This window comes from Elaeis guineensis, chromosome 14, assembly GCF_000442705.2.
Source record: "Elaeis guineensis isolate ETL-2024a chromosome 14, EG11, whole genome shotgun sequence".
In the NCBI taxonomy this organism is placed as follows: Eukaryota; Viridiplantae; Streptophyta; class Magnoliopsida; order Arecales; family Arecaceae; genus Elaeis; species Elaeis guineensis.
The window spans coordinates 65,298,416-65,321,264 of NC_026006.2; the positions used below are offsets into that span (position 1 = coordinate 65,298,416).

Here is a 22,849-nt window from a genome sequence, read left to right on the forward strand (position 1 = left end):
ATATCCAACCTTTTTTTATATAACAAAAATCTCTACCTTTCCGGATGGGAAACCGCCGAGCATCACACCTCCCACTTTCTATGGCGGCTGCCCACCCATTGGAAACATGGGTCGGGAACACCCTGGCCGTGGAATCCTAATCCAACGGCACAAAACGCCCGATTGATTAGTGGACACGGAGAATAGCTTCCACAGCTCCGATTCTAAGTCCTGCACGTCTTCCCGATCTCTCAGAACTCAAAAAAAAACGGATGAATTAATAGTGAATTAACCACGCTGGCGCCTGCGTTCGCCGGAATGCACAGCGTAATATCCACGCCCAAGCGGAGATATAACCGTTGGATCTCCAAAATGGCGGGGCATGTACGGTACCTGCGTTAGCTGGCCCTCGCGAGGTAGATCTCCTCAAAATAACCTTGCTCTTCTTATAAAATAAAATAAAATAAAAACCTTGTCCTGCGTTAGCTGGCACCCGTTCGATGTCACTTCGTTGTTATCCGCTAAGTTTCGGCAACTCCTTTTGTATGCTCCTTCGAAGTGGCGACGAGATCTCAGCAAAAGAAAAAGAAATCAGCGACGAAATAATTCCCAAAGCTCTCCGCTTCTCTCGGGTACTCTATTCGTTCAGATATGCAGAGGTTTTCCGCTGTGAGACGCGTCGCAGCTTTTCTCCAGAATCGGAGCCGGCAAAGAGCTTCGTTCTCGACCTCCCTCCTCTTCGATGATACCCAGAAACAGGTCATCTTCTTTACTAATTATTGGTTTCTTCTCCTCTTTTTGATGCCATTTATCTAAATGATTTTGGGGTCTTAAGGAAATCTAGGAGTAGGCTTTCGTGAACAGATTACGAATTAAGCGGTGCATTCTTGATTAGATGGTATTCTTTATTTTTCTTGTATTTTCCTTTTTAATGCCATTTAATTCGAGTATTTTTTTAGGGTATTAAGGAAAGTAGCAGTAGGTTCTCATCAATCGATTAAGAGTTAGGTGGTTGGTTCTTGATCTGGGGGAGATCAGTGCAATTCTTGTTAATATTCGTGTGTTATATCGCCGTTTACTTACTACTTGGTCCTCGAATTTTAAGTGTTCTAGCTTCTGGGAATATGGTTAGTATGATCATTGGCTTTTATTCTTGGCGAGGGAGGGAATTAAGGATAGAAGTGGTTTTGTATACTCTTGATGAATATATTGAGCCGGGAGTTAATAAATGTCGTCTTATTTGCAGACAGATTAACCGACTTGTATCCTGTGGTTTGATCACATAACTTGACTACTCTAGTGCTGGAATACAGAAACTAGTCTTTGGTGTTGATTTTAAGATTCAGGATGAAATATAAGTGACACATCGTTGTCCAGCTTTTAATATTGTCGTTGCAATTTTTTCAAAAGCAGATGTGGATAAAGATTTCTTGTAATGCACTGTCTTTAAAAAGAAAGAAAGAGGCATCTCTTGCTGAAAAACATGGAAACTTGATATTAATATTAATTTCTGAAATATGTTTCATAAATTTTTGATAGATGCCGGTTCAGAAACCCTATATTTGAATGTAATGCTATATCAATCTGAAAATTGAAGACTTGCAGCTTCAAGAATGATGCAGATTTCTGTTGGGAAACCTAGAACAGTAATGCTTGCTTATTAAACCTTAGCAAACAACAATCTTATTTGGTATCAGTGTTATATTTTTGTACATTATTTTGGCAACATGCAAAAAAAAGTACTTATATTTCTCAGTGTAAATTCATAATTTTTCTTTTCACAACTTTCTTTTTACATAGATAATCTGGCACAGTGTAAGCGCTAACCTGCTTTAATAAAATGGAAGTATCTGTTTATGTGATTATGGCTATAGTAGATCCTTGCTTTGCTGTAGCAAGGTCTGTCAGCAAATTTGAAAAGTTTCTTCTGTTTATTTGGCGCATGACCATCCTTTGACATCTTTTTATTATGATTTTCACAGTTTAAGGAGAGTGTTTATCAATTTGCGCAAGAAACCATTGCTCCACATGCCGCAACCATTGATGCTACAAACAGCTTTCCAAAGGTTGCAAGGTTTATCAGCTATTTGATTCATTGAAAGCCTATATTATGGCATCTAACCGATGTTATGTTCTAGGATGTTAACTTGTGGAAACTCATGGGAGATTTCAATCTCCATGGCATTACTGCACCAGGTAAAACAGTAAGGATAAGTAGGATAATTGCTTTTGTATGTGTATGGGATTTCATATTGATTTATCAGATTGTAAGTGATTATTTTTCCTGTTTAAATAATCCTCATTTAATTAGAAAAGATGGGTATCTGATAATAGCAAGTTTGTATTTCTCATAATCACATGTTGAACACACTAATAGCTATAAATGAGAACCACATTTTATTTATTCAAGAAACAAATTTGGAATGCTGAAAAATTTGACTATTAGGTTAAAATAAAGAATTAAAACAAATGATGATAAGGTTGACTCTTGTTGACTATGCTACGCTTAGCTTTTAACTGGATTAATAGACTAGGTTTTGGCTAAAACACAAGCAAATGGTTTTTGTGTGAAGTCTTTTTTTGCAGCTTGAAGTAGACTGGGGAGCCTATTACTTATGTTAGATCCCTTAAGGTTCAAGCTATCATAGGGTGAAGTCCTATGGATTTTGGGTGAAGCACTTGTGTTAATGTAGCAGGTGTTATTTTAGATCCCTTAAGGTTCAGGCCATTATATGGATGATGGCACACAGAATAATTAGTACTTACTCATGCTTTCTTTCTTTCTTTCTTTTTTGTGTCAACACGAATGCTGTCCTTTTAAAGGATCAACAGATTTATACCTTACTTTTCCTTTCCAAGAAAGTATAACCTCATTTCTCTTCATACATTATCTTATCCCCAAACACAACTGTTTATGCTTCTTAACTTTTGATAACATCTTTCTTGCCAGTTTCTATAGTGATGGTGATTCTTTGCAATAGTGAGACATTTCATGATTTCATCAAGCACATGCTGTTTTATTTTATATTTTGGCAACAAAAATTGGTCTATTTTTTCTGGTGTGCATAACTGATTATTTCATTGTAGAGGAATATGGAGGACTTGGTATTGGTTACTTATACCACTGTATAGCAATGGAGGAAATAAGTCGTGCTTCTGGATCTGTTGGCCTTTCTTATGGTGCTCATTCAAACCTTTGCATTAATCAATTGGTACATGGGCATGCTGTGACTGTAAATTGTACTATTGTGTGCCAAATATCTAAAACAAAGATGTTAAATGAATATCATAACCTTTTTGTAGGTGCGACATGGGAGCTCTGCACAAAAGCAGAAGTATTTGCCTAAGGTTTTCCTTCAGCCCCTCTTGTAGTTAGTATTCTTCTCCAGGGTAACCTGGGGTTTTTTCCTTAACATTTGGGCAAAACATTGTATTTAAATGGAGATCACTAAGATTAGAACTATGTTTGTCGGTTGTCACATTATCATATTTTCTCTAATTGCAACAAGTTTTGCAAGCAAAGCTACTACCAGTTACTTAGTTATTTGATAATGCTCTCTCTCTTTCCTGGTTTTGCCTTTTTTTCTGTCTTTCAGGAGGTTTGACTTAGTTTATCCTTTCTATGTGATGATTGTCAGAAACTTATTGGGCTAGATGTATTGGTTTTCTTTCATAGGTTCACAGTTTGGTTCTTCATGCTGGTTGTTTTCCACTTGGTGCTTCAGAATTTTTCTTTCTGGGTGATTATTCCATCTATAAATCAATTCATGAGATAAGTTATGAACTTATGGTGGTGTGACCTTTAAGAAGCAAGATGAGGTCTCATAAAAGTTGAAAGTGAACATAAGCTTCTATAAATTCAACCCGAACTTCAATGTAAAATAGACTAGCTTATCAGCTTAGACTTGGAAATAGAAACTGAATTTGTCATGCCCAGTATACAGTTTCTGTTTGCAATTGCATCATTGCACCCTCATCCCAATATATATATATATGTGTGTGTGTGTGTGTGTATAGTTTTTGATCATAAATTATTGGTACTAATGCATGTATCACTCTAACATTCGATTTTACTTGCATGAAACAATTTAAATATGTACATCATCAAGAATTTCTTCTAAGAGTTTTTTTATGAAAATGTATCTACATGTATGCTGTAGTTGTCTATTGTTGTATTCTTTGATCTGATTCTGTAGTGGTTCTTTTGCTGGTTTTTGCTTAACATGATACTGAAAAGAAAACAGTTGTTGATATATTTTCACTAATCATGTGATGAATGATATTCAATTGCATTTACCCTATTACTCATGCACCTTCGAGGTCTTTTCTTTCCCATTCTCCATGTGCTAATTATGTTTTTGGCTTTCATATGAAGCTTATCAGTGGGGAGCATGTAGGGGCATTGGCTATGAGTGAACCCAATGGTAAATAAAATTGAATTGGTGCTTCAATTTTTCATTTCTGTTCGGTCCTTGAGACCAGTGAAAATTTCTCATGATATCTTCTCATGTTATGTACATTTCTTATTATGTCTGTCCAATGCTTCAGCTGGTTCTGATGTTGTCAGTATGAAATGCAAAGCTGATCGAGTTGACGGTGGCTATGTCATGAACGGGAATAAGATGTGGTGTACAAATGGGCCAGTTGCTCAAACTTTGGTATCCTCTTGTTAATTATATTTTTTTTCTACACTTGAATCTATCTGGATCATCAATATTCTCTGTGATCTTGTTTTTTTTGGTTCTAAGTTATATGCCATTGCAGTTATTTTTGCATTATGTAAAGAACTTTGGTGTGATAATGGTTGAAACCAACCTTATCAAAACAAAATATTAGTCAACATTTTTTTTTTCCATGGGTAAAGACAAGTTCCTATCCGTAGTTAATGTTTGACATGTGAACTGCAGACATGCTCATGTACCTGAACAATAATGAATGGCAATCCACTAAGAACACATTGAGGTGCTTCTCCCTTGATATCCATAAAATTTTAGAAGTAACATGGTATTTGCATTAGGGTTTTCCCTTTTGGGGAATTCCCATTGAAAGAGGTGGAAGAAATAAACTATATTCCTGAAATTAAGTTCCATCTAGTCCTTATAGATGATGAAATACTCTTTCTCTGTTTGGTGGTCTCTATTCACCTAGGTGTCTTTCAATTTTTCACCAATACCAAACAATTGTGAAAATTCATACGTGGATGCATGCATCTAAATTTTAAGGTTACTCTATTAACTAGCATTCTGCATGCTACAAATGATATACAGTATTGTGGATTCCATAATATATAGATCCATCCCTTTCAATCATGTGCGGCAAGATTACCCATCACAATATTGTCCATTTGTGATGTTGAAGGATAAATGTAGGGACTGGAAGACTATGGCATGTAAGGTTGCATCCCCAAGGAGTTTGAACTCTTGGGAGGAAGTAGGGCAAGAGTTATTATACAGGATATGGCTAAATACTTGTATTCTCATAATGATGGTGAATACAAGGGTACGGATATTTCCACTTTCTTGAGGACTTTCAGAGTTTGCAAATGAAGAGGACAACCTTTGTTTTTAATGTACATGGTCGGGCTTTGCCTAACCTTTCTCCAAAACATAAAACAAAGGCAAAAAAAAAAAAAAAGGAAAAAAGTCATCTTTATCTGCTTTGAGAAATTTTTTTGCACCCACCTAGAATGATCTGCATAGAGGGAGCCTTCTTAAATCTTCTTATATAATGACTTCAAAATTCTTGAGAGGCTAATACTTGAAAAGCACCATTGGTTGAGCGCGGAGTGGTCAGGTTCCAAGCAGAGTTGCTTTCTTTGTTGATTGGCATTGGTTATGATGAACTTCATGAGTGTATCTTTGACGTTGCATTTGATATAAGTATTTACCCTACAATTCTTGTGATGTATGGAATATAGAATGTAGATCTAGGCAATCATCTAATTCATTTAAAAGGGCAAGGACAGTGGACATTGATATGCTGCTTTTAAAAGGTGTGGATTTAGAACTTCACATATGCTGTTTTCCATGTGTTATGTCAATTAAAACAGTGAGACCGGTATCTTTCTGGAAGAGGGGGGAAATAACCATCAGGATCTTGATTTGTCCTAGCAGGGCCAATTAAGATTAGTTTTCTTTTATAGGATGCAAGGTTTCAAACCATTATATTGGGCCTATTGGCTCTGTGAACTTTTATTTTCTCAAACAAAGATTTGTTTCATTGTTAGGGCTCTTATTTACCATCATTTGCTAAATGGTCATCTACCCTTCACATAAGATGTAAAACTAGTAAACCTGTTGGGTTTCACTACCTTTTGTGATTTTGAAATTAAACCATGTTAGTTGGTATCCTGGAATCTGGACCCATGGGTATTCGTATATAGGTTAGTGATGCTGAAAGTGTGATTAAATTTTATGCTTTTGGGCCAAATTAGGTTGACCTAAATGGAGGAAAAGCTCAAAACTCAATAATTCTGTGAAGATTCTCATGAATGTTTTTAGATGCTGAGAAATACTGTTACTTTGGACTAGAAGAAGGGGGGGCTATGGGTACTTGCTTCTTATCTTCTCTTAGGTGTTGAAGAGATGGCATTACAGTTAGTTGCATCTAGTGGACAGCCTATGAATTTGCTGGTGAATTTACTGAAGGAGCTGGGTGGGAGAGCCTTCCCTAGTAATTCGCTACCTTAATGGATAACAATATTTTGGGTTATAATTTATGATTGCTGTGTGGGTCTGAGCAAGTCTTGGTTTCCCATGGTCTTCTCCTGCAAGAAAATTTACCATTTCATGGTCATTCTGAGGTAGAGCAAGGCACAGACAATCTATTTTTTCCCTTAAAATTCTTCTTTACTTCTCTGGATTCAATACAGCATGATTCCCTGACCATTTTTAGCTTGTCACTGATGCGTGATTTTGCAACAGGTAGTTTATGCAAAAACAGATGTCAGTGCTGGATCAAAAGGAATTACTGCATTTATAATTGAGAAAGGGATGCCCGGGTATATATATTTATTCACTTCTATTCTACTTATACATGTCAATCTAGGCTTTTGCAAAATTCTTTTCAATATTTCCATGCAAACTTCAGATTGCAGTATGTTACTTATTTATCAGAGTTATTTGCTATGCATGGGTTATGGAGAATCTTTTACCATATTTTAAATCATAGAAGAATTTTGTACTTTTTGAGAGTGAGAATCAAAATTCAAGTATAGTGTGTTATCATCTTCAATTTTAACCATGCTGCAATTCTTTGAAGGTCTCTGTAGTTATGGTTGTTATTACTTCTTGCAGTTTCAGTACCGCTCAGAAATTGGACAAGCTTGGCATGAGAGGAAGTGATACGTATGTTGTTCTTGCTTATCCAGGATGTTCTATCAAAAGTTTAACCATTGGAAACAAGCTTTTTATAATGAACTAAAGGAATATTGTTTCAGATGTGAGCTTGTATTTGAGAATTGCTTTGTTCCTGAAGAAAATATACTTGGTGCAGTGGGGAAAGGTATCCACTCCGTAACATTCTTAAAAGTTTACTGAGGACACAAAGAATTTTTGCCAAGGGAAATTTATTTTTTGAGAAAGTGGAGAAAAGTTTATTTGTCTGGTCATACTTGTTTCTCTTTATTGAGGCTTTAACTTCAGAAATTTGCTGCTAAAAGAGTAGGCATGTTTTTCTTTGGAACCTTATGCATCATTCTTTTTCATTATGGCCAACACACTAGGAATTTGTGGTCTTCAATCAGAAAGTCAAAATTTTTTTACTTATCAACATGGCTTTCTCGAAAAACTATTAAAATTCAACAAAAATATAATTGATTCATACATACTATATATATATATATATATATATATATATATATATATATAGGTAGTTTGGTTACTATGGGCGGGGTTGGACAAGGTCTTAGAGTGAGATTCGCCATATTAGGAAGCTGAATTACTATGGGCGGGGTTGGACAAGGTCTTAGAATGAGATTTGCCATATTAGGAAGCTGAATTACTATGGGCGGGGTTGGACAAGGTCTTAGAGTGAGATTCGCCGTATTAGGAAGCTGAATTGCATGCCAAACTTCCAAAGATCATAATTTAGCTATATAACCTCTGTATATATGTATGTATGCATATATGGGTTACTATGGATGGGGCTGGACAAGGTCCTAGAGTGAGATTCGCCATATTGGGAAGTTGAATTGCATGCCAACAAGGTTCGCCGTACCGGTACCGGACCCCTACCGATGAAATTCTGTTTAATGTCGGTATGCGGTTTGGTACGGTACGGTGATGTCGGTACACTTCGGTATGACGTACCGATACGAGACCGGTACGGTACGATACGGGCGGTACGGGGCGGTATGGCATTTCGTGCATGCCAAACTTCCAAAGGTCATAACTTGGCTATATGACACTCGATTAAAAAAAAAAAAATCAAATAACTTTTTGAGATCTATGACATGGTGCCACTCTGTAAAGGATGCGGCACATCTAGCGATTAAGCTCAAATTTCATTGTTTGAGCCCCTAAATGGCCGGTTAAATTGAAAACTTTCTTCATGGGAAAAACTTTAACTAGACATATCTCGAATTAGAAGAATTAGGCAGAGCGACAAAAGACAAAGTTGATACAAGAGTCGAGATCTACCTCCTATAGGATTTTAGCTTTTTTGTGTTTATTTCTATTAGTCATGTTTGTTTTGAGAAAGATAATCTTATTTGAACTAGCAGAGGAATCTGACCTGAATTGTGCAAGGGTAGATCTCACTATTATAAATAGAGGCCATATATCTCAATTTATGAATCATCAATGAAAGAAAAGCGATCGAAACCATACTTTCGCTAATTTTTCCACCTTTTTCTAAAACTTTCTTGAGAGATTGGAATTGAACGGGTTGAGGGAATTATTTCTCCTTGATTGGATAAAGTTCTTGATAGAAGTTATGCTTATGGACTCAATGTTTGGTTGCTGGCCTTGTGATAGTTGATATTTCCCAGCAGCTTGCGGGGGTTCGTCCCACCTGCTAACCTTGTGGCTTTATGGCAAGCACCTCTCTTGCCTAGGTTTGCCTTGGCTATGAACTAAAATCGAGCTCAAGTGCCTTGGCAAGCATCTCTCTTGCCACCAATTTCTCATGGTTTGATAAACTCAAGTGGAGCTCTACACCTTACTGGCTTACTGCAATTGAAGGAAAAAGGGTTGGCTGATGATGATTTCCTCCTCATTTGGAAATTAATTAGTGCCAATTGGTGGATGTGTTCAAGTATTTATCAAACTATATATTTCATAAGACGTGTTTGTTTGAGATAGAAAATGTTTAGAGTTTTTTCTTTTGCATTCCCCTCCTCGAGTTAATTATATATTTTTCTGATTTTCTGCAAATGAGAATCTCTGCTCATTTACCTCTCAAAAACTTCTCTTGTAAGAAATCTTCGTTCTCATTTATTATAAAATTTCATCTTCTTTTCTTCTTTTTAGAAAGCGTGCAAATTCTGTAATATTTAAAAGAATAATATGTCTTAATATTTGATAAGGTGCATACATTTCTTAACAATCTTGGAAGTTGAAACGAAACTGCACTGTGTTTATTTATTTTCTTATTCTATAACAGGAGTCTATGTCATGATGTCTGGGCTAGATTTGGAAAGGCTTGTTTTAGCTGCTGGTCCCCTTGGTCTTATGCAGGCATGCCTTGATGCAGTTATTCCTTATGTTCGCCAGCGAGAGCAGTTTGGCCATCCGATTGGGGAATTTCAGTTTATACAGGTTTGCATATACACTGAAATATGCTGATCTCTCACCCTTCCTAAATATGTATATAATAAAGATGCATTCTAAAAATTCTTGTCTTACATTATGAATTGTCACCAAATTTCAGGGAAAGTTGGCTGACATGTATACATCCTTACAGTCATCAAGGTTAGGAGAACTCATAAGACCGTGCTTTGAATTTTGCCTACAATTTCATTTGACAACAGCTGACCCCTTTTTTTTCCTTTGTTTTTCCAAGAGCATTTGTGTATTCTGTTGCTAGGGACTGTGATAATGGAAAAATTGACCGGAAGGTATTCCCCCCACACATGAATCTTGGTTTATGTTGTGCACCATGCTGTTATATTGTTCCACATATTTTATATATTAAATTTTCATTCGAATTCTATATCCATTTGTTTTGGATGCATGTTTCAGACGCACATGTTTGCATGTTTTTGTTATTACTACGTGAATTGCATTGTTATTCCATTCATGACTGGGGCATATTAACTGTCAGTTTAATATTAAAAAAATATCTTGAAATCATTTGCAGGCGGATATTTTAGACAAGACTTAAAATTTGTTGGTTCATATCTCATTATATTTATACTTTTAGGTACAAATGTTGATCGTGCTATAATCACTAAAGCAATCCACTTGAACGTAGTTATCAAGTCAAGAATATGGTATTGGATGGCCATTTTCTATTTTGTCAAGTTTTTAACTAATTAGGATTTTTTGAGTCTATTGGTCTAGATTGCTTCCAAGGTGAGTTGTCATACGTTTAATAACCAGGATCTGAGATTGTGCTGATTTGAAGATTGATTACTAAGATTATTGATTTGATAGATGATGGTTGGCCAACCTTTGCTAATGGTAGTGAGTTTGAAGGTTTCAATATCAACATAGGCCAGACATCTCTTATACCAATACTTACTTTTCGTTTCCCACCCATTCTCAATTTAGTACATGACATCCAATGGTAGGATCAAATTTTAAAAAAGGTCATATATTGACAAAATATTGCATACTCAAGATCCTAAACTCGATCATATTTGAAGTGCCAGCTTACCAAGTTGGTGAAGTCTTTGGTAGGTATACCAAGTGACTCAGAATTGAACACTGCCTTTGCTAGGTTTCAGGGGGTTAGGGGTATTGGGGAAGGTCTATCATTGTTGTGTAGCCCATTACCATCTATCAAAATATATATATTAAAAAAAAAAAGACTCAAGGCAATATCCTAATGATAGAAGTTATTTTTGGGAGTAAAAATGACTGTTCATCTTCTTTTTCTTGGAATTACTTACTTGGGCTTAACTAGAGTTGTTTAGACCAATAGTTATCTTTATGACAGATTAGGTGTCTGAAGGAGTTGGATACTAGCAAAAATCAAAGAGGTGAGAATACCACTGATATGTGTTACTAGATTGAGAAATGCACATGACCCCAAAGGCACTGGTTCGTGTTTGAACTTCACCAAACCACCCTTCTCATGCTGTCCAATACATTCAAAATGGCTAAGTGCACCTTTTTTTAAAATTTTGTATATTTATTTTTTCCTTTTTTCCCCCTCATTTTAACCAAAAGGTACCACCTGTGCCCTATGCTGGTACAGCATGTGCCAGCCAATAACTGTTAAGGGTACAGGCACCATTATTTAAATCCTGGGTAGTATTGATATTTTTAAGACGCAAAACTCTTTATGCAGGTCTATGGTTTGGGAATCCAAGTTGTGTAGCTCAGATCCTCCTTTTTGGGGTATTTAAGAGGCAAATTTTGGGAATGTTAAATTATTGAAGCGGTCTGTCTTCAAAGAGTTGTCAGGCTTGTAGTGCTTTTACACTGGAGTGAGCTTATACTAGCAATTTTGTTAGTTTGTTCTTGATATCTTTGATTCTTTTGCGTGTTCCTATGGTGAAGATTTCTAATAATCTGGTCATTGTAAAATCTAAGGTTATGCCTTGTCAATGAATGACTTGTTCTCTTTGAAAGCATGGATCATCTTCAAATCTTTCAGTGGTGCTACTCCATTATCCTTAGCTAGTCCGATCTTAGTCATGTTGGTGTTGAAATGTCATCTTTAGACTCGATCAAGAATATGGTGATTGGTGAGACACTGAGTTGTTTCCTAAGGAGGTGATTTTTTTGCTAGTCATCCCTATAGTTATTTCATTAGCTTTTGACACATGCACGATACACAACATGACAATGGGTGCAATTTTCTAGAGGTTCCTTAATAAAACCAAAGGGCTTAAGATGAACTGGATACAGACTGTTGGTGTATCTGTATCTATATCTGTCTTCTATTCAGAAGATATGAATACAAGTATGGATTCTAATAAATGTATACTAGAACTTGTATCTGTATTTGTTCTAAATGGAAATGGACATGAGTTGGATGATAATTATATCGACAATTATAATAAAATGATTCTTTGGATACAAATCAGATACATTGCACTATGGCCTGAAGTTTTTGCATTTTGTTGCAGCCAGGATAACTTTAGTCATTTATGGTGGAGGTCAAAAAACATAGAATTGCCCAAATAAGTTAAAAGAATAATCAGTACTGAAAAAAGCTCATGTTTTCTTTGTACCTGCAGATGAACACTAAAAAAATTTACATTTTTTTTGCAATTCTGAATTAGATTTATTTATATTTGGTTAATTATAATTCTTGCCTGTTTAAATGCATCATCAGTTAAAACTGATGAATGCTTCAGTTTAGTGAAACCAATTGAAAATTTCGTTGACAATTAAACATATCTAAGTTGGGTTTGTTTGAAAATCTTTAAGGTTCATCTTGTACAATAGACCTGCCATTCTAAAATTGGATGTAAAATCACTACCTGAATTTTCTTCATGGATTTTTGTTATTCATTGTAAATTATTTTAGCTGGATGGAAACATAATACAGTAAGGTCCAGCTTGTATGATGAGTTGTGCATCCCAAAGTATGATGTGAATGGTCATCATGTTATTTCGTTCCCTGTACTTGTTTATCTTTATGGTGAATTATGCCACGATCCGATTTTCTTTTTTCAATATTTTGTAACTATGCTTTGATGCATCTTGAGCGGATATATGCTTGTTGTTATAGGATTGTGCAGGAGTAATTCTTTTAGCTGCTGAGAAGGCCACCCAAGTCGCTCTTCAGGTAAAATTGCAGTCCTCTTACTTTCACTTTCCTGTATTGTAGTTATTGTGGAACATGTAACCTGCCCAACTTAGAGTGTCCTTAGAAAATGCTTGAAAGTGAGTTCAACTCTGTTTTTTAAAATTGGAAAAATGCTGGCATGTGAATGGAAATGCATGCAAAACTAGCATTGGAACTTTGTTGATGCTTATAAAATTACAAAGAGACGATAGGGAAACCGTTGCTGACTAGTTTCTAAGCGGCTTGTACTCTTTCCTGTATTTTTTCCCCATTTAAACTTGCTATTTTCTGTTTCTTGCTTCTGAAAATTGTCTAGTTTTCCATGTTTTTGTTGCATGCAAGATTCGCTGTACCGGTATCGGATGGCGTGCTGGTGCCGGACCGGTACGGTACCGGTACCATACCGTACCAATACATGATACGTCTAGGCGTACCGGTACACAATATTTTTTTCGATTTTCAATTTTTTTTTTGGATTTTTGAAGTTAATAATTGATAAATACAACCTCAATATGACATTATATTGCATATTATTGACATATTTGGATTCAATTTGAAGTTAGGTTGCGGTACAAAGACTCTTGATCCAAAATTTCAAATATATATTTATTTACATTATATTTCAACTATATCATCTTAACAAAAATTAACAATTTTGGTGTTATCGTGTAGATCTTCCAAAGATCTATCACATATAATTAAATCATACCAAAATCATAAGATTTTGGCATGATTTTCTCCTATTTTTATTTACCTCATTTTTATCCTATTTCTAACAACAAAAACAAAAAAAAATATTTACTAACAAAATAACAGATTATCTTACCTCCGGCCAAAGATCAGCCTCTTCTCAAATCACTCCTTCAATTTCACGAAATTTTGCCTTCTTTTCTAATTTTTTGGAGGTCTCAACGATTAAGTTGCCCACGGCCATGGGTGTTCTCTGAGAACTCTCAAAGAACACCGAAGGCAATAAGCACCAGGCCCTCCCCCCATGTGAAGTGGGCCACGCCCATTTCTCTCCCCCCTCCCTCCCTAATAAGCACCAGGCCCTCCCCCCATGTGAAGTGGGCCACGCCCATTTCTCTCCCCCCTCCCTCCCCCTAACCACGTAAAAAGGCCCCCACCTTCCCCCCTCCCCCATGTGAAATGGTCTCTTGGGCGATACGGTTCGGTTCACCCCGAACCGACGGCGAACCGAGCTGTAATGTCCGATTCCGAGCGGTATGGGCCCGAACCGCACCGAACCGGACGGTTCGGTGCGGTTTGGGATTGTGTTCCGAAAAAAAGGCCCGAACCGAACCAGTAAGGGACCCGTCCGGCTCGGTACGCCCCGTACTGGACGGTTCGGCCCGGTACGGTGAACCCTTATTTGCATGTTTTCCCATGTTTTAACTCGTTATGTTCTGTTTCTTACTTCTGGAAATTTTTCTAGCCAGTTCCCTACTTCTTGGTTGCTGTTTACCACATCTTTATATTTCTTGGTTTAAACCTGTTTGAAATAAGTTTCTTGTTTCCAGTGATCTTAGTAGATAATATCATTGTTTATAGTAAATGAAACAAGTGTTTGTTGCTGTCTCCTGCTGGAGATTTAAAGATCAATCTTTTTAAAGCTGAAACATGAAATTCTCGTCTGATAACAAAAGCTGATATAAAGGTAGTGCTGGACTAATTGATTAGCCTATCGGGTAAATGGAATTAGGTCCCAAAAAACCCAAGCTGGAAAGGTGGGTCAGCCACCCAGAGAGCAGGATTCCTGCAGATTTGAATTTAAAACCTGGAAGAGGAAGAATTAGACCAAGGAGTGTGGCAGATTAATCTTAGATATTGGGTGGTGGGAAGATTCTTTCATATGGTTGGCAAGGTGGCTAAGCTTTGGGCTAAGGTTTAAGATTAAATTAAATGAACAGCTGATGATCTTAGGCGGATATCTGTAGCAAAAAGCAAGACCTCTGAACTGATCTGATTAATTTGTGTTCAGATCTGCCCACATTTTGTTTTTTTTCTTTGGGTGGGCCACAAGGAGAGGAGGGGGGGGGGGGGGTTGAGGGGGAGAGAGTGCTGTAATTCTTTCTTCATCCATCAATCTCCTCTATTGTAAACACCATGGCTTGTCTCCTCCTTAGTTGCACCAAATGAGATGGCATTCAAGTACAAGAGTTATTCCTATCTGTGGGCCTAAACTTGGAATATATAAAAATAAAAGAAGACTTATCTGATTCTTCTCCAAAAATCTTGGCCATTTTGCTCTTGTTGGGCGGTTTGGCAGAATCAACAGGCAATAATCTCATGTTTTCTGATTTTGAATCAACATAGGGTCTATAATAGGTTGAACCCAAGCCCTTCTTGCCTTCCCCAGCAGCTAGCTTCATCACCCTTGACATAAAATCCACTTCGGAAATTCTAATGTTGCAAGGTCATCCATCACCTCTGCACTGCAAGACTGATATTCAATGCTGTTACAGAACAAAAGTATGCAAGGCTGGATATGTTCTTTGTTGGCTTTCCTTAAAGGTTGTGGATTATGCATATGTTAGATAACGTGATACATTCTCTCTCCAGCCCCCTCTGTGTATGAGTATGCAGTGTGCCCCACAACTAGAAGTCACACAGGACATACCTGCCATATTTTAAAATTTAGAATTTAATTCTTATTCTTTTGATTTTTTTCCTTTTCTTATACTAAATAATTTTAAGTTCCCATGTTCTATTTTTTTTAATAGTCTACAGTTCATAAGATCTTGAAGTGTGACCATTTCTTTTTGATTGTCTTTTCAAGTAGTGCACTCCAATAAGTTTCCTTGCATGTGTGGATGCACTTTTTTTCTGTTTCAATGTCATATCAAAAATTGTTGCTCTCAAATTACAGTTTTCTACCCCAGCTAATGTTTCAAAAATGTCATAGTTGCTTCCCCCCTTAAATTCTACATATTTCGCTTAATTATCTCTATATTATCTCCCACATTTTTCCTAACCTCCTAAGGATAATTTCACAGTCCTTGCTGTTTGTTCTTCCCTTCTTTAAAAAACTATCTATTTTTGACAAAACTTTATATTCCTTTATATTCGATTTGGATGGTATGGATCTGTATCATGCTGCTCTAGGGCGTACCAAAATTGGGAGAGTCGGATAGGGAGGGTAAGAGGCAAAAAGGAGAACGGTAGAGAGGGAGGGAAGGAGGGAGAGAGAGGAAGTGGCTTAGAAAGAGAGGTTTGGGCCTTCATAGGAGAGCTTTGAGAGCTTCGGAATCGGTGACGTGGATTGAGTAGGGGGAGAGGCAAAAGAGATTGGTTCGAGCTGTTGTAAGGAGCTTCGAAAGCTCCAGATTCGACAACAGAGATCGAGAGAGGGGGGGAGTGACTCCCTTGGTTGTGGACTCTTCATCATGCAGCATTGTTATTGATTTGACAAAGATGGATGGCTTCGGGAGTTAAGGCTTTGAAACCAGGTGAGAGGAGAAGCTTTGAATTGGGTTGGGGGGGTTGGTATTATTTCCCGAGCCGATTGACTGAACTTTGTCGATACCCCATTGATCCAGTTTAGGACATCCCAAATCGGTTGGATAGGCATGGTTCGGCTAATCTTGATCATAGTGCTAATCTCTTTCAGAAAAAATCTATTGGCTACATATCATAAACTAAATCCTTAAGATTCATGCCTCGTAATCCATGCATTCAGCACCATGGTCTTTCTTGATATGCATGTTCATGCCTCCTACCAACTCTTATCCTATTATCCAAAATTGCATTCTTGCTTTTCATCTAGTCTTAGTAGGGTTAGAAGCATGGGATTCCTTACTGGTTCGAACCGGCCAGTGCACCCCGTACTAAACCATATCGGGGGGAGTTGGTCTGGTTCAGACTGAATTTTCGAAAAATGGGTTGAATCGGATCGAACTAGTTCGCTACAGTATCAACTCGAATCGCTCGATGTCGGACGGTTCAGTACGATTTGGGCTAGATTCGGCCTGGTTTTCTTTTTTTTTTAGTGCGGTGGGTGAAATTTTTTTTGATTTTTTTATTATCGGTATGGTACGGTACGTATGGTATCGTATCGACCGGCAACCGGCATCGATTCTGGTACCGAGTCCATGAATCTTGGCTGGAAGTGGGCTCGGGTTAGGCCAACTACGAGTCGGGCTATGGGCTAGGCTCGAGTAGTTTTGGGTTGTGTTTGGATTTCAATTTTGAGCCTATATATGTTTCAGACTGGCTCGGTAGTTATTCAGCTTGGCCCAAGCTTGAACCAAGCCGGAGTTGATCCAATAGGTTCACTGGGTTAAGATAGTAAGACCCTCGATTCCTCACCTTTCTCTTGATTTTTCAATTAAAACCTCCGATCCTTTGCTTTTTGCCTCTGCCCTTGTTGGGCTTAACCCCTTCTCTCAACCATCTTCCGTCCTCCACATGCCATTCCGCTTCATCTCCAAGTCGCTGAAACACCATGTGCCCAACCCCCCTCATGTTGATGACGACGACGACGAGTAGGGCTAGACGATGCTCTTGTTTCGGCATGATAATATAATCAGCAGCAGATCAGGGGATCGGGACAGTGGAGGGGCTAGGATAGTGGTCGTGCGATGGGACTGGCACAGTGGGGGCGGGTTACGTAGGTCTGGTTGCACTGAATATGTTCCCCTGTACGCCTCCAACCTTCGGTTGCTGGCATTGGTGCTGATTGATTGGAACTCTTTTGATAGCTATCGTCATAGTCGATTGCCTTAGTACTGTGCCTATCATAGTCGCTATGGCAACCATGATTGTAGACACTGCCATTGTAGGGTTGGAGGTCACTCTATTGACTGCGGTTGTCTCCGCCATCGGAGACCTAATAGGCTCGAGCAAAGCCTTCCATCCAAGAGGGAGGAGCTTGGGGGGTGTCGTGGGTGTGGTGGGGCACTGGTAGACTTGCAGTGGAAGAAATGGGTCAGGATCAAGGGTGTTTTTCTTTTTTATTTTTTAAAGAGTAGATCAGGGAGCATTGAAGGAGAACTCTATTGGGCTGGCCCAATCATGTTGGGTGGGGCTCAGGTCTACATTTTTCGGGCCTAAGCCCAGCCCAAAGCCCCCAAAAAAATTTTGGACTGGGCTCAAGTAGAGGTGTGGCCTGGCCCAGCCCGGCTTATTTCCAGCCTTGAGTCTTGGTGTTGCATTTGCAATAATAACATCAGTATTCTCCAGGTCTAGTGTTTCCATTGTCTCAAGTCATAGCCGTTATCGTGAACCCCTTATACTTGGTGAATAAGGACACATAAAGTGGACTGCAAATAGTTAAAAAAAGGTTAGACAGTAATGGATATGGTCATTGTTGACCTCCTTTTTTTTTAAACTGACAATCTCCTCATCTTTACTCTTAAGTGCAAGTTATCCAAGTAACTGATTGTTTCCGCTGCATTGGAAGATTTTGAATTACCTTACATGTTTGACATTGCAGGCAATTCAGTGTCTTGGTGGCAATGGATATGTGAATGAGTACCCGGCAGGTCGTCTTCTGAGAGATGCAAAACTATTTGAGATTGGTGCTGGTACCAGTGAGATCAGACGAATGATCATTGGTCGTGAACTTTTCAAACAAGACTAACAGCAAGATGTTTTCCATATGATTATTATTAATATACTCTGTCGAATCACTGCTTGGAGCAGCAGTTACAGAGATGCAATGCAGGGTACTGTTTATCAAATTTAGTTGATCTTTCCACCAGCCGGACTTGTATCAACACATTATTTCTTCCACATAGTAATAAAGAGGGTTGAATCGACATTTTACTTCCTAGAAATGTGTTGACGGTTTATTGCACAAGGCGTACAATTGCAAATAATTAACTTGGTTTGCAACAATTTGGCATAGGACCTGAGTTGCAGTGGCTGGTGCTAGTAGAACAAGAATCTCCTGCTGGAGCTCAGCAATTTTTGGCGAGAGATTGGCTAGTGGTGCTTCCCACCTTCCACCGTAGTCTGGGATGGATGGTTGTTGTCCTGGATGTTAATTGCAGGTTGAAACTCTTTTATCCATCCTTGTTTTAGCCGGTTGCAAGATGACGAATCCAAATTTGGTGTAATGATATTCCAGAAAGCTTTATGCCTGTCAAACTTTTATTAGCCGAAGAGATGAGAACAGGCATCCAACAGTGATTTGGCATTGAGGGGTTGGACCAAGAAGCTGTTAGTGGATAAATTATGGAGTGTTGCCCTTGTCTTTCTCACAAATTTGAGATTGTAGGTAAAGCATTCAGTCACCCATACCTACGCTACGTCATGCTGGGTTTTTAGCCTGTCTGAGCGTCGAGCCGGGACAGGCAGGGCCTGGATTTTTTGAAGCATAAAAATTGAAAAAAAACAGGATTATATGTGATCAAATCAGGTTGGGCTGGCCTGGGTAGGCTGGGTGGGCCATGCTCGGGCTCTGGATTCATAACTTAAAGATCCGGACGGCCCACCTTGTGCCTGGTAGAATTGCATCGGCATGAGATTTAGGTGGATGCAGCCGAATCTATTTTTGCTTGGATCTACTTCAATCTTGTACTTAGGTTTTGTTTGGTTAAGTTTTTAGAATGTCAGAAAGAGTATTTTCTAGCTCTTAGAAAGTATTTTTGAATGATACAGTGATATTCGGTGAAAATATCGGAAAAACTATTTTGATTTTGTTAGAAAGTTGAAAAAGTTTACTTAAAAAAAAATGTATTTTGAAGCTTTTCTTAAAGCATTTTATCAACATGGTTACTAAACAGCAAATAGTTTTTTGTAAAAATATTACTTTCTAAAATTTTTATTTTTAAAAATTTTAAAAGCTCTAATGTCAATAGCAATTCCAAATAAGATCTTACCTCACTGTTCAAAGATCGACACCAGTCAGGGCAGTATCTTTGTTTCCTTTGCTAAGCCACGAGGAGTGATACCATTCGAGCAAGCACAATGGTAAAACTAAATGTTTTAGAAATTGCAAATGAAATAGACCTCAAATAATTAGAATAAAACAGGATGGTGGTGGTTATGATAAGGATTATTATGGCTATTCAAAAATTTATTTGCCGATGCTAGCATAAGTTGCCCGCCCCATGTTATAAGTCTAGTTCGAGGAATATCTGCTTCTTAAGCCTGCACGATGTAATGCAACCCCATTTGCTCGGGTAAAGTGAGGCTTTTCCGAGGCCTTCCTCCTTTGTTTATCTTATTAGAAATGCCAGTGCATCGCTCACACGCGTCTGACAAGCTTATATTGCTTCTCAACATATTTTACCTTGAAAATTAGGGGAAAAAAATACATTTATTTCACCGATAAACACTAGACATGAGCTCATATGAGAACATGCAACCACCTAGCCTTGCAACATGAAGCCTGACACATTACAGCTCAAAACCTCTTTATTCATGTGATAAATGGATGGTCCAATTCAATCATCCACCACTTTCCATTCACCAATCAGGGACAGAAGTACCTCCGTAAATCCGTGATTGAACCGAACACCCTGGAGAGAATCTGAAATGAAGGAATTGGGCGGTGGTCCGCACTCGACCTTCATTTTCTAAGTTGCAGCCGCCCTACTGAGCCTTAATCATATTGCTGTTACGTTATTATGGCCATCCTTCCACTCGATTCTTAAGCTAGCCAGGCTAGTTGGAGGGTCGATCCTAGATCCTTTGTCTGATTGGCCTATGGTGGGTTAAGAATGGCCCGCAAGTTTGTGAGCTCATAGAATCCTCATACCATAAGGTAAATGTGGAGTCAAATTTTCAAGAGGAGATCACTTACAGATCAACATACATCCGAAAGCTAATATGAGATTTTCCTTTTTTTTTTTTTATAAAAAAAAAAGCAGACATCTTCCTTTTAATGCCCGTTATATGTTAACCGTTACGCCGAACCACCCGAAATATTCAATCACTTGTTGCCTTTGAAGATCAAGCACATGGATGACTTTGGTTGATTTGTTTTCCATTTGCACACCATTGTTCATTTATTACATGTGCTATGATCACATAAAAAGATTGCTGAGAGAGTTTTCAATCTAAACAAGTTGTTGCACAAACAAATCAATAGAATAAATACCCATGTGAACATGTGTATCAACTATGGATATCATTTGATGGTCCAATTTTATTTGTCAGTGCTATAAGAGGTGATCCTGCCTTCAAGTTCCTGCAGATTATTTATAGTCTATGGAGGTTTCTACCACATGCTAAATGTAAACCTTGTATTCTGATACCACTTCCTTGTCCTTATTCTGTTAGAGATCATAGAAACTACAGCTTGATGGAATTTCTCTTTCATGGGCAAGAAACGCAGACGGTTGCCACTCGCTTCACTTCTTTTTGCCTAACAAGTTTATCATGATTACTGAGATGGGAATGCCGAGTGAAAATGGAGTCATTCCATCGCACAAGTTTTACAATTGTTGCGGCCAATCTCCTCCTCATCCGATCATCGGAAACGAGCACCTGCAAAAAAAGTCTGCACTGACCGGAGGTATCTCTGACGGAGATCCTCCGACGGTCAACTCAGAGAGAAAACTAGGCAACAGTAGAAAAGAATCAAGGAGCTCAGCGAGAGAGGGAGTGAGAGAGAGTAAGAGCTAGGAGTTCTTGGAATGGACCTCTTCAGCACTGTTGTCTTCCCCATTTTATAGTAGGGCGCGGCATGGCGCCGTCATTAATGGCACCGAAATAGAAGAATTGTCAAATCGTCGAGGACTGTCAAATCGCCGTGGGGCTGTCAAATCACTAGGGTTGATCCGTACCTTAGGTGGGATAACGCCCCAGGGTGGCTAAGCTGCACGCCGCTGTCAGGACGGACAACATCTAGTAGTCGTACGGCGTTTGAAGGAGTCGACCGACTATATGTCGGTATCTGGTTGAGGAATGTCGGGCGAACCCCCAGGGACCCCCTGATGGTCAGTCGGGCGGACACCCAGGGACCCTCCGATGGTCAGTCGGGCGCCTTGCGAGAGTCGGATATCGGACTCTACAGTTCGGCCAGTCGAGAGTGGAGAGGGTCCGCCCGACCGACGTATACTCGGTCAGTCGTCGGTCGTCGGCAGAGTCGGGTGCTGGTCAGACGGGGCCGACGATGAGTCGGCGTGAGAGGGACCAGTCGGCATATCCCAACAGTTGCCCCCCTCCACTCCTGAGTCGGATGGTGTGCTGGTCAGCGTCTTGGCTCGGCGGCAGCGTCAGGCGAAAGGAGTGGGTACCCATCGTATTAAATTTTCACTCTGACGATCGTACCATCGGTTGGTTCGGTGTCAGGCATCTTGCAAGTGTCAGACACCTCGTCCCGTCAGGGTCGGACGTCCCGTCCTATCGGTGTCAGACGTCCCGTCCCGTCAGTGTTAGACGTCTCGTCCTGTCGGGAATGGAAACCTCGTTCCCGCCGTCTCTTCGGGGATGCGAAATGCCACGACCCTTCTGCCGCGTGGCAGGTGGCCATTGGGCTGGGTCCATTCGAGCGGATGGGGGTGACGTGGCCCGATCTGAAGACGGGTGCGTTGAACCGTCGGGCCGAAAGAGGGCCTAGATGTTGCCACGTGCCGCGATCTGGGGGATCCTCGTTGGTCGTGCTTTCATCTCGACCGTCGGGGGGCGCTATATATACAGGGTCGCCTGCATCCGAATTTTCACTTTCCCCATTTGCTGTCGAAACTCTGCCCGTGCGGTCTCCTGCTCCAGGTAACTGTCTCCATTTCTCCCCTCTTTGGAAGTCTTTTTTCCTCTAGGGGCCCGCCTCCATTGTCCGTCTTCTTCCTTGCTTCCTCGCGGTTCTCTTCCCTCTTCTTCTCATTTTCTGCCCTCTGTTCTGGTTCATGGCTAGAACATCTCCAAGAGGAGGTCAGTCTGGGGACCCGACTGACGATCCTCGATCGACTCCGGAGGTGGTCTCTTCACTTTCGGGGCTGAACGTCGATCGGCTCCGGGAGCAGTATTGCATCCCGGAGCAATTTCGACTGTTCGCCCCTAGAGCCAACGGTCGGGT

At 39.4% G+C, this 22,849-nt stretch overlaps 1 protein-coding gene across 1 annotated transcript; it reads left to right on the plus strand.

Annotated features, from left to right (window-relative positions):
* Positions 1–489: 489 nt before the first annotated feature.
* Positions 490–18,659, plus strand: LOC105057074 (isovaleryl-CoA dehydrogenase, mitochondrial). The gene is made up of 15 exons (XM_010939520.3): positions 490–738; positions 1,962–2,045; positions 2,118–2,175; positions 3,067–3,191; positions 3,283–3,327; positions 4,355–4,403; positions 4,528–4,637; positions 6,903–6,979; positions 7,275–7,325; positions 7,418–7,482; positions 9,583–9,737; positions 9,850–9,890; positions 9,982–10,036; positions 12,826–12,882; positions 18,317–18,659. Exons 1-15 carry the CDS (start codon positions 631–633, stop codon positions 18,461–18,463), a joined length of 1,227 nt encoding a protein of 408 aa, XP_010937822.2. The 5' UTR covers positions 490–630; the 3' UTR covers positions 18,464–18,659.
* The last annotated feature ends 4,190 nt before the right edge of the window (positions 18,660–22,849 follow it).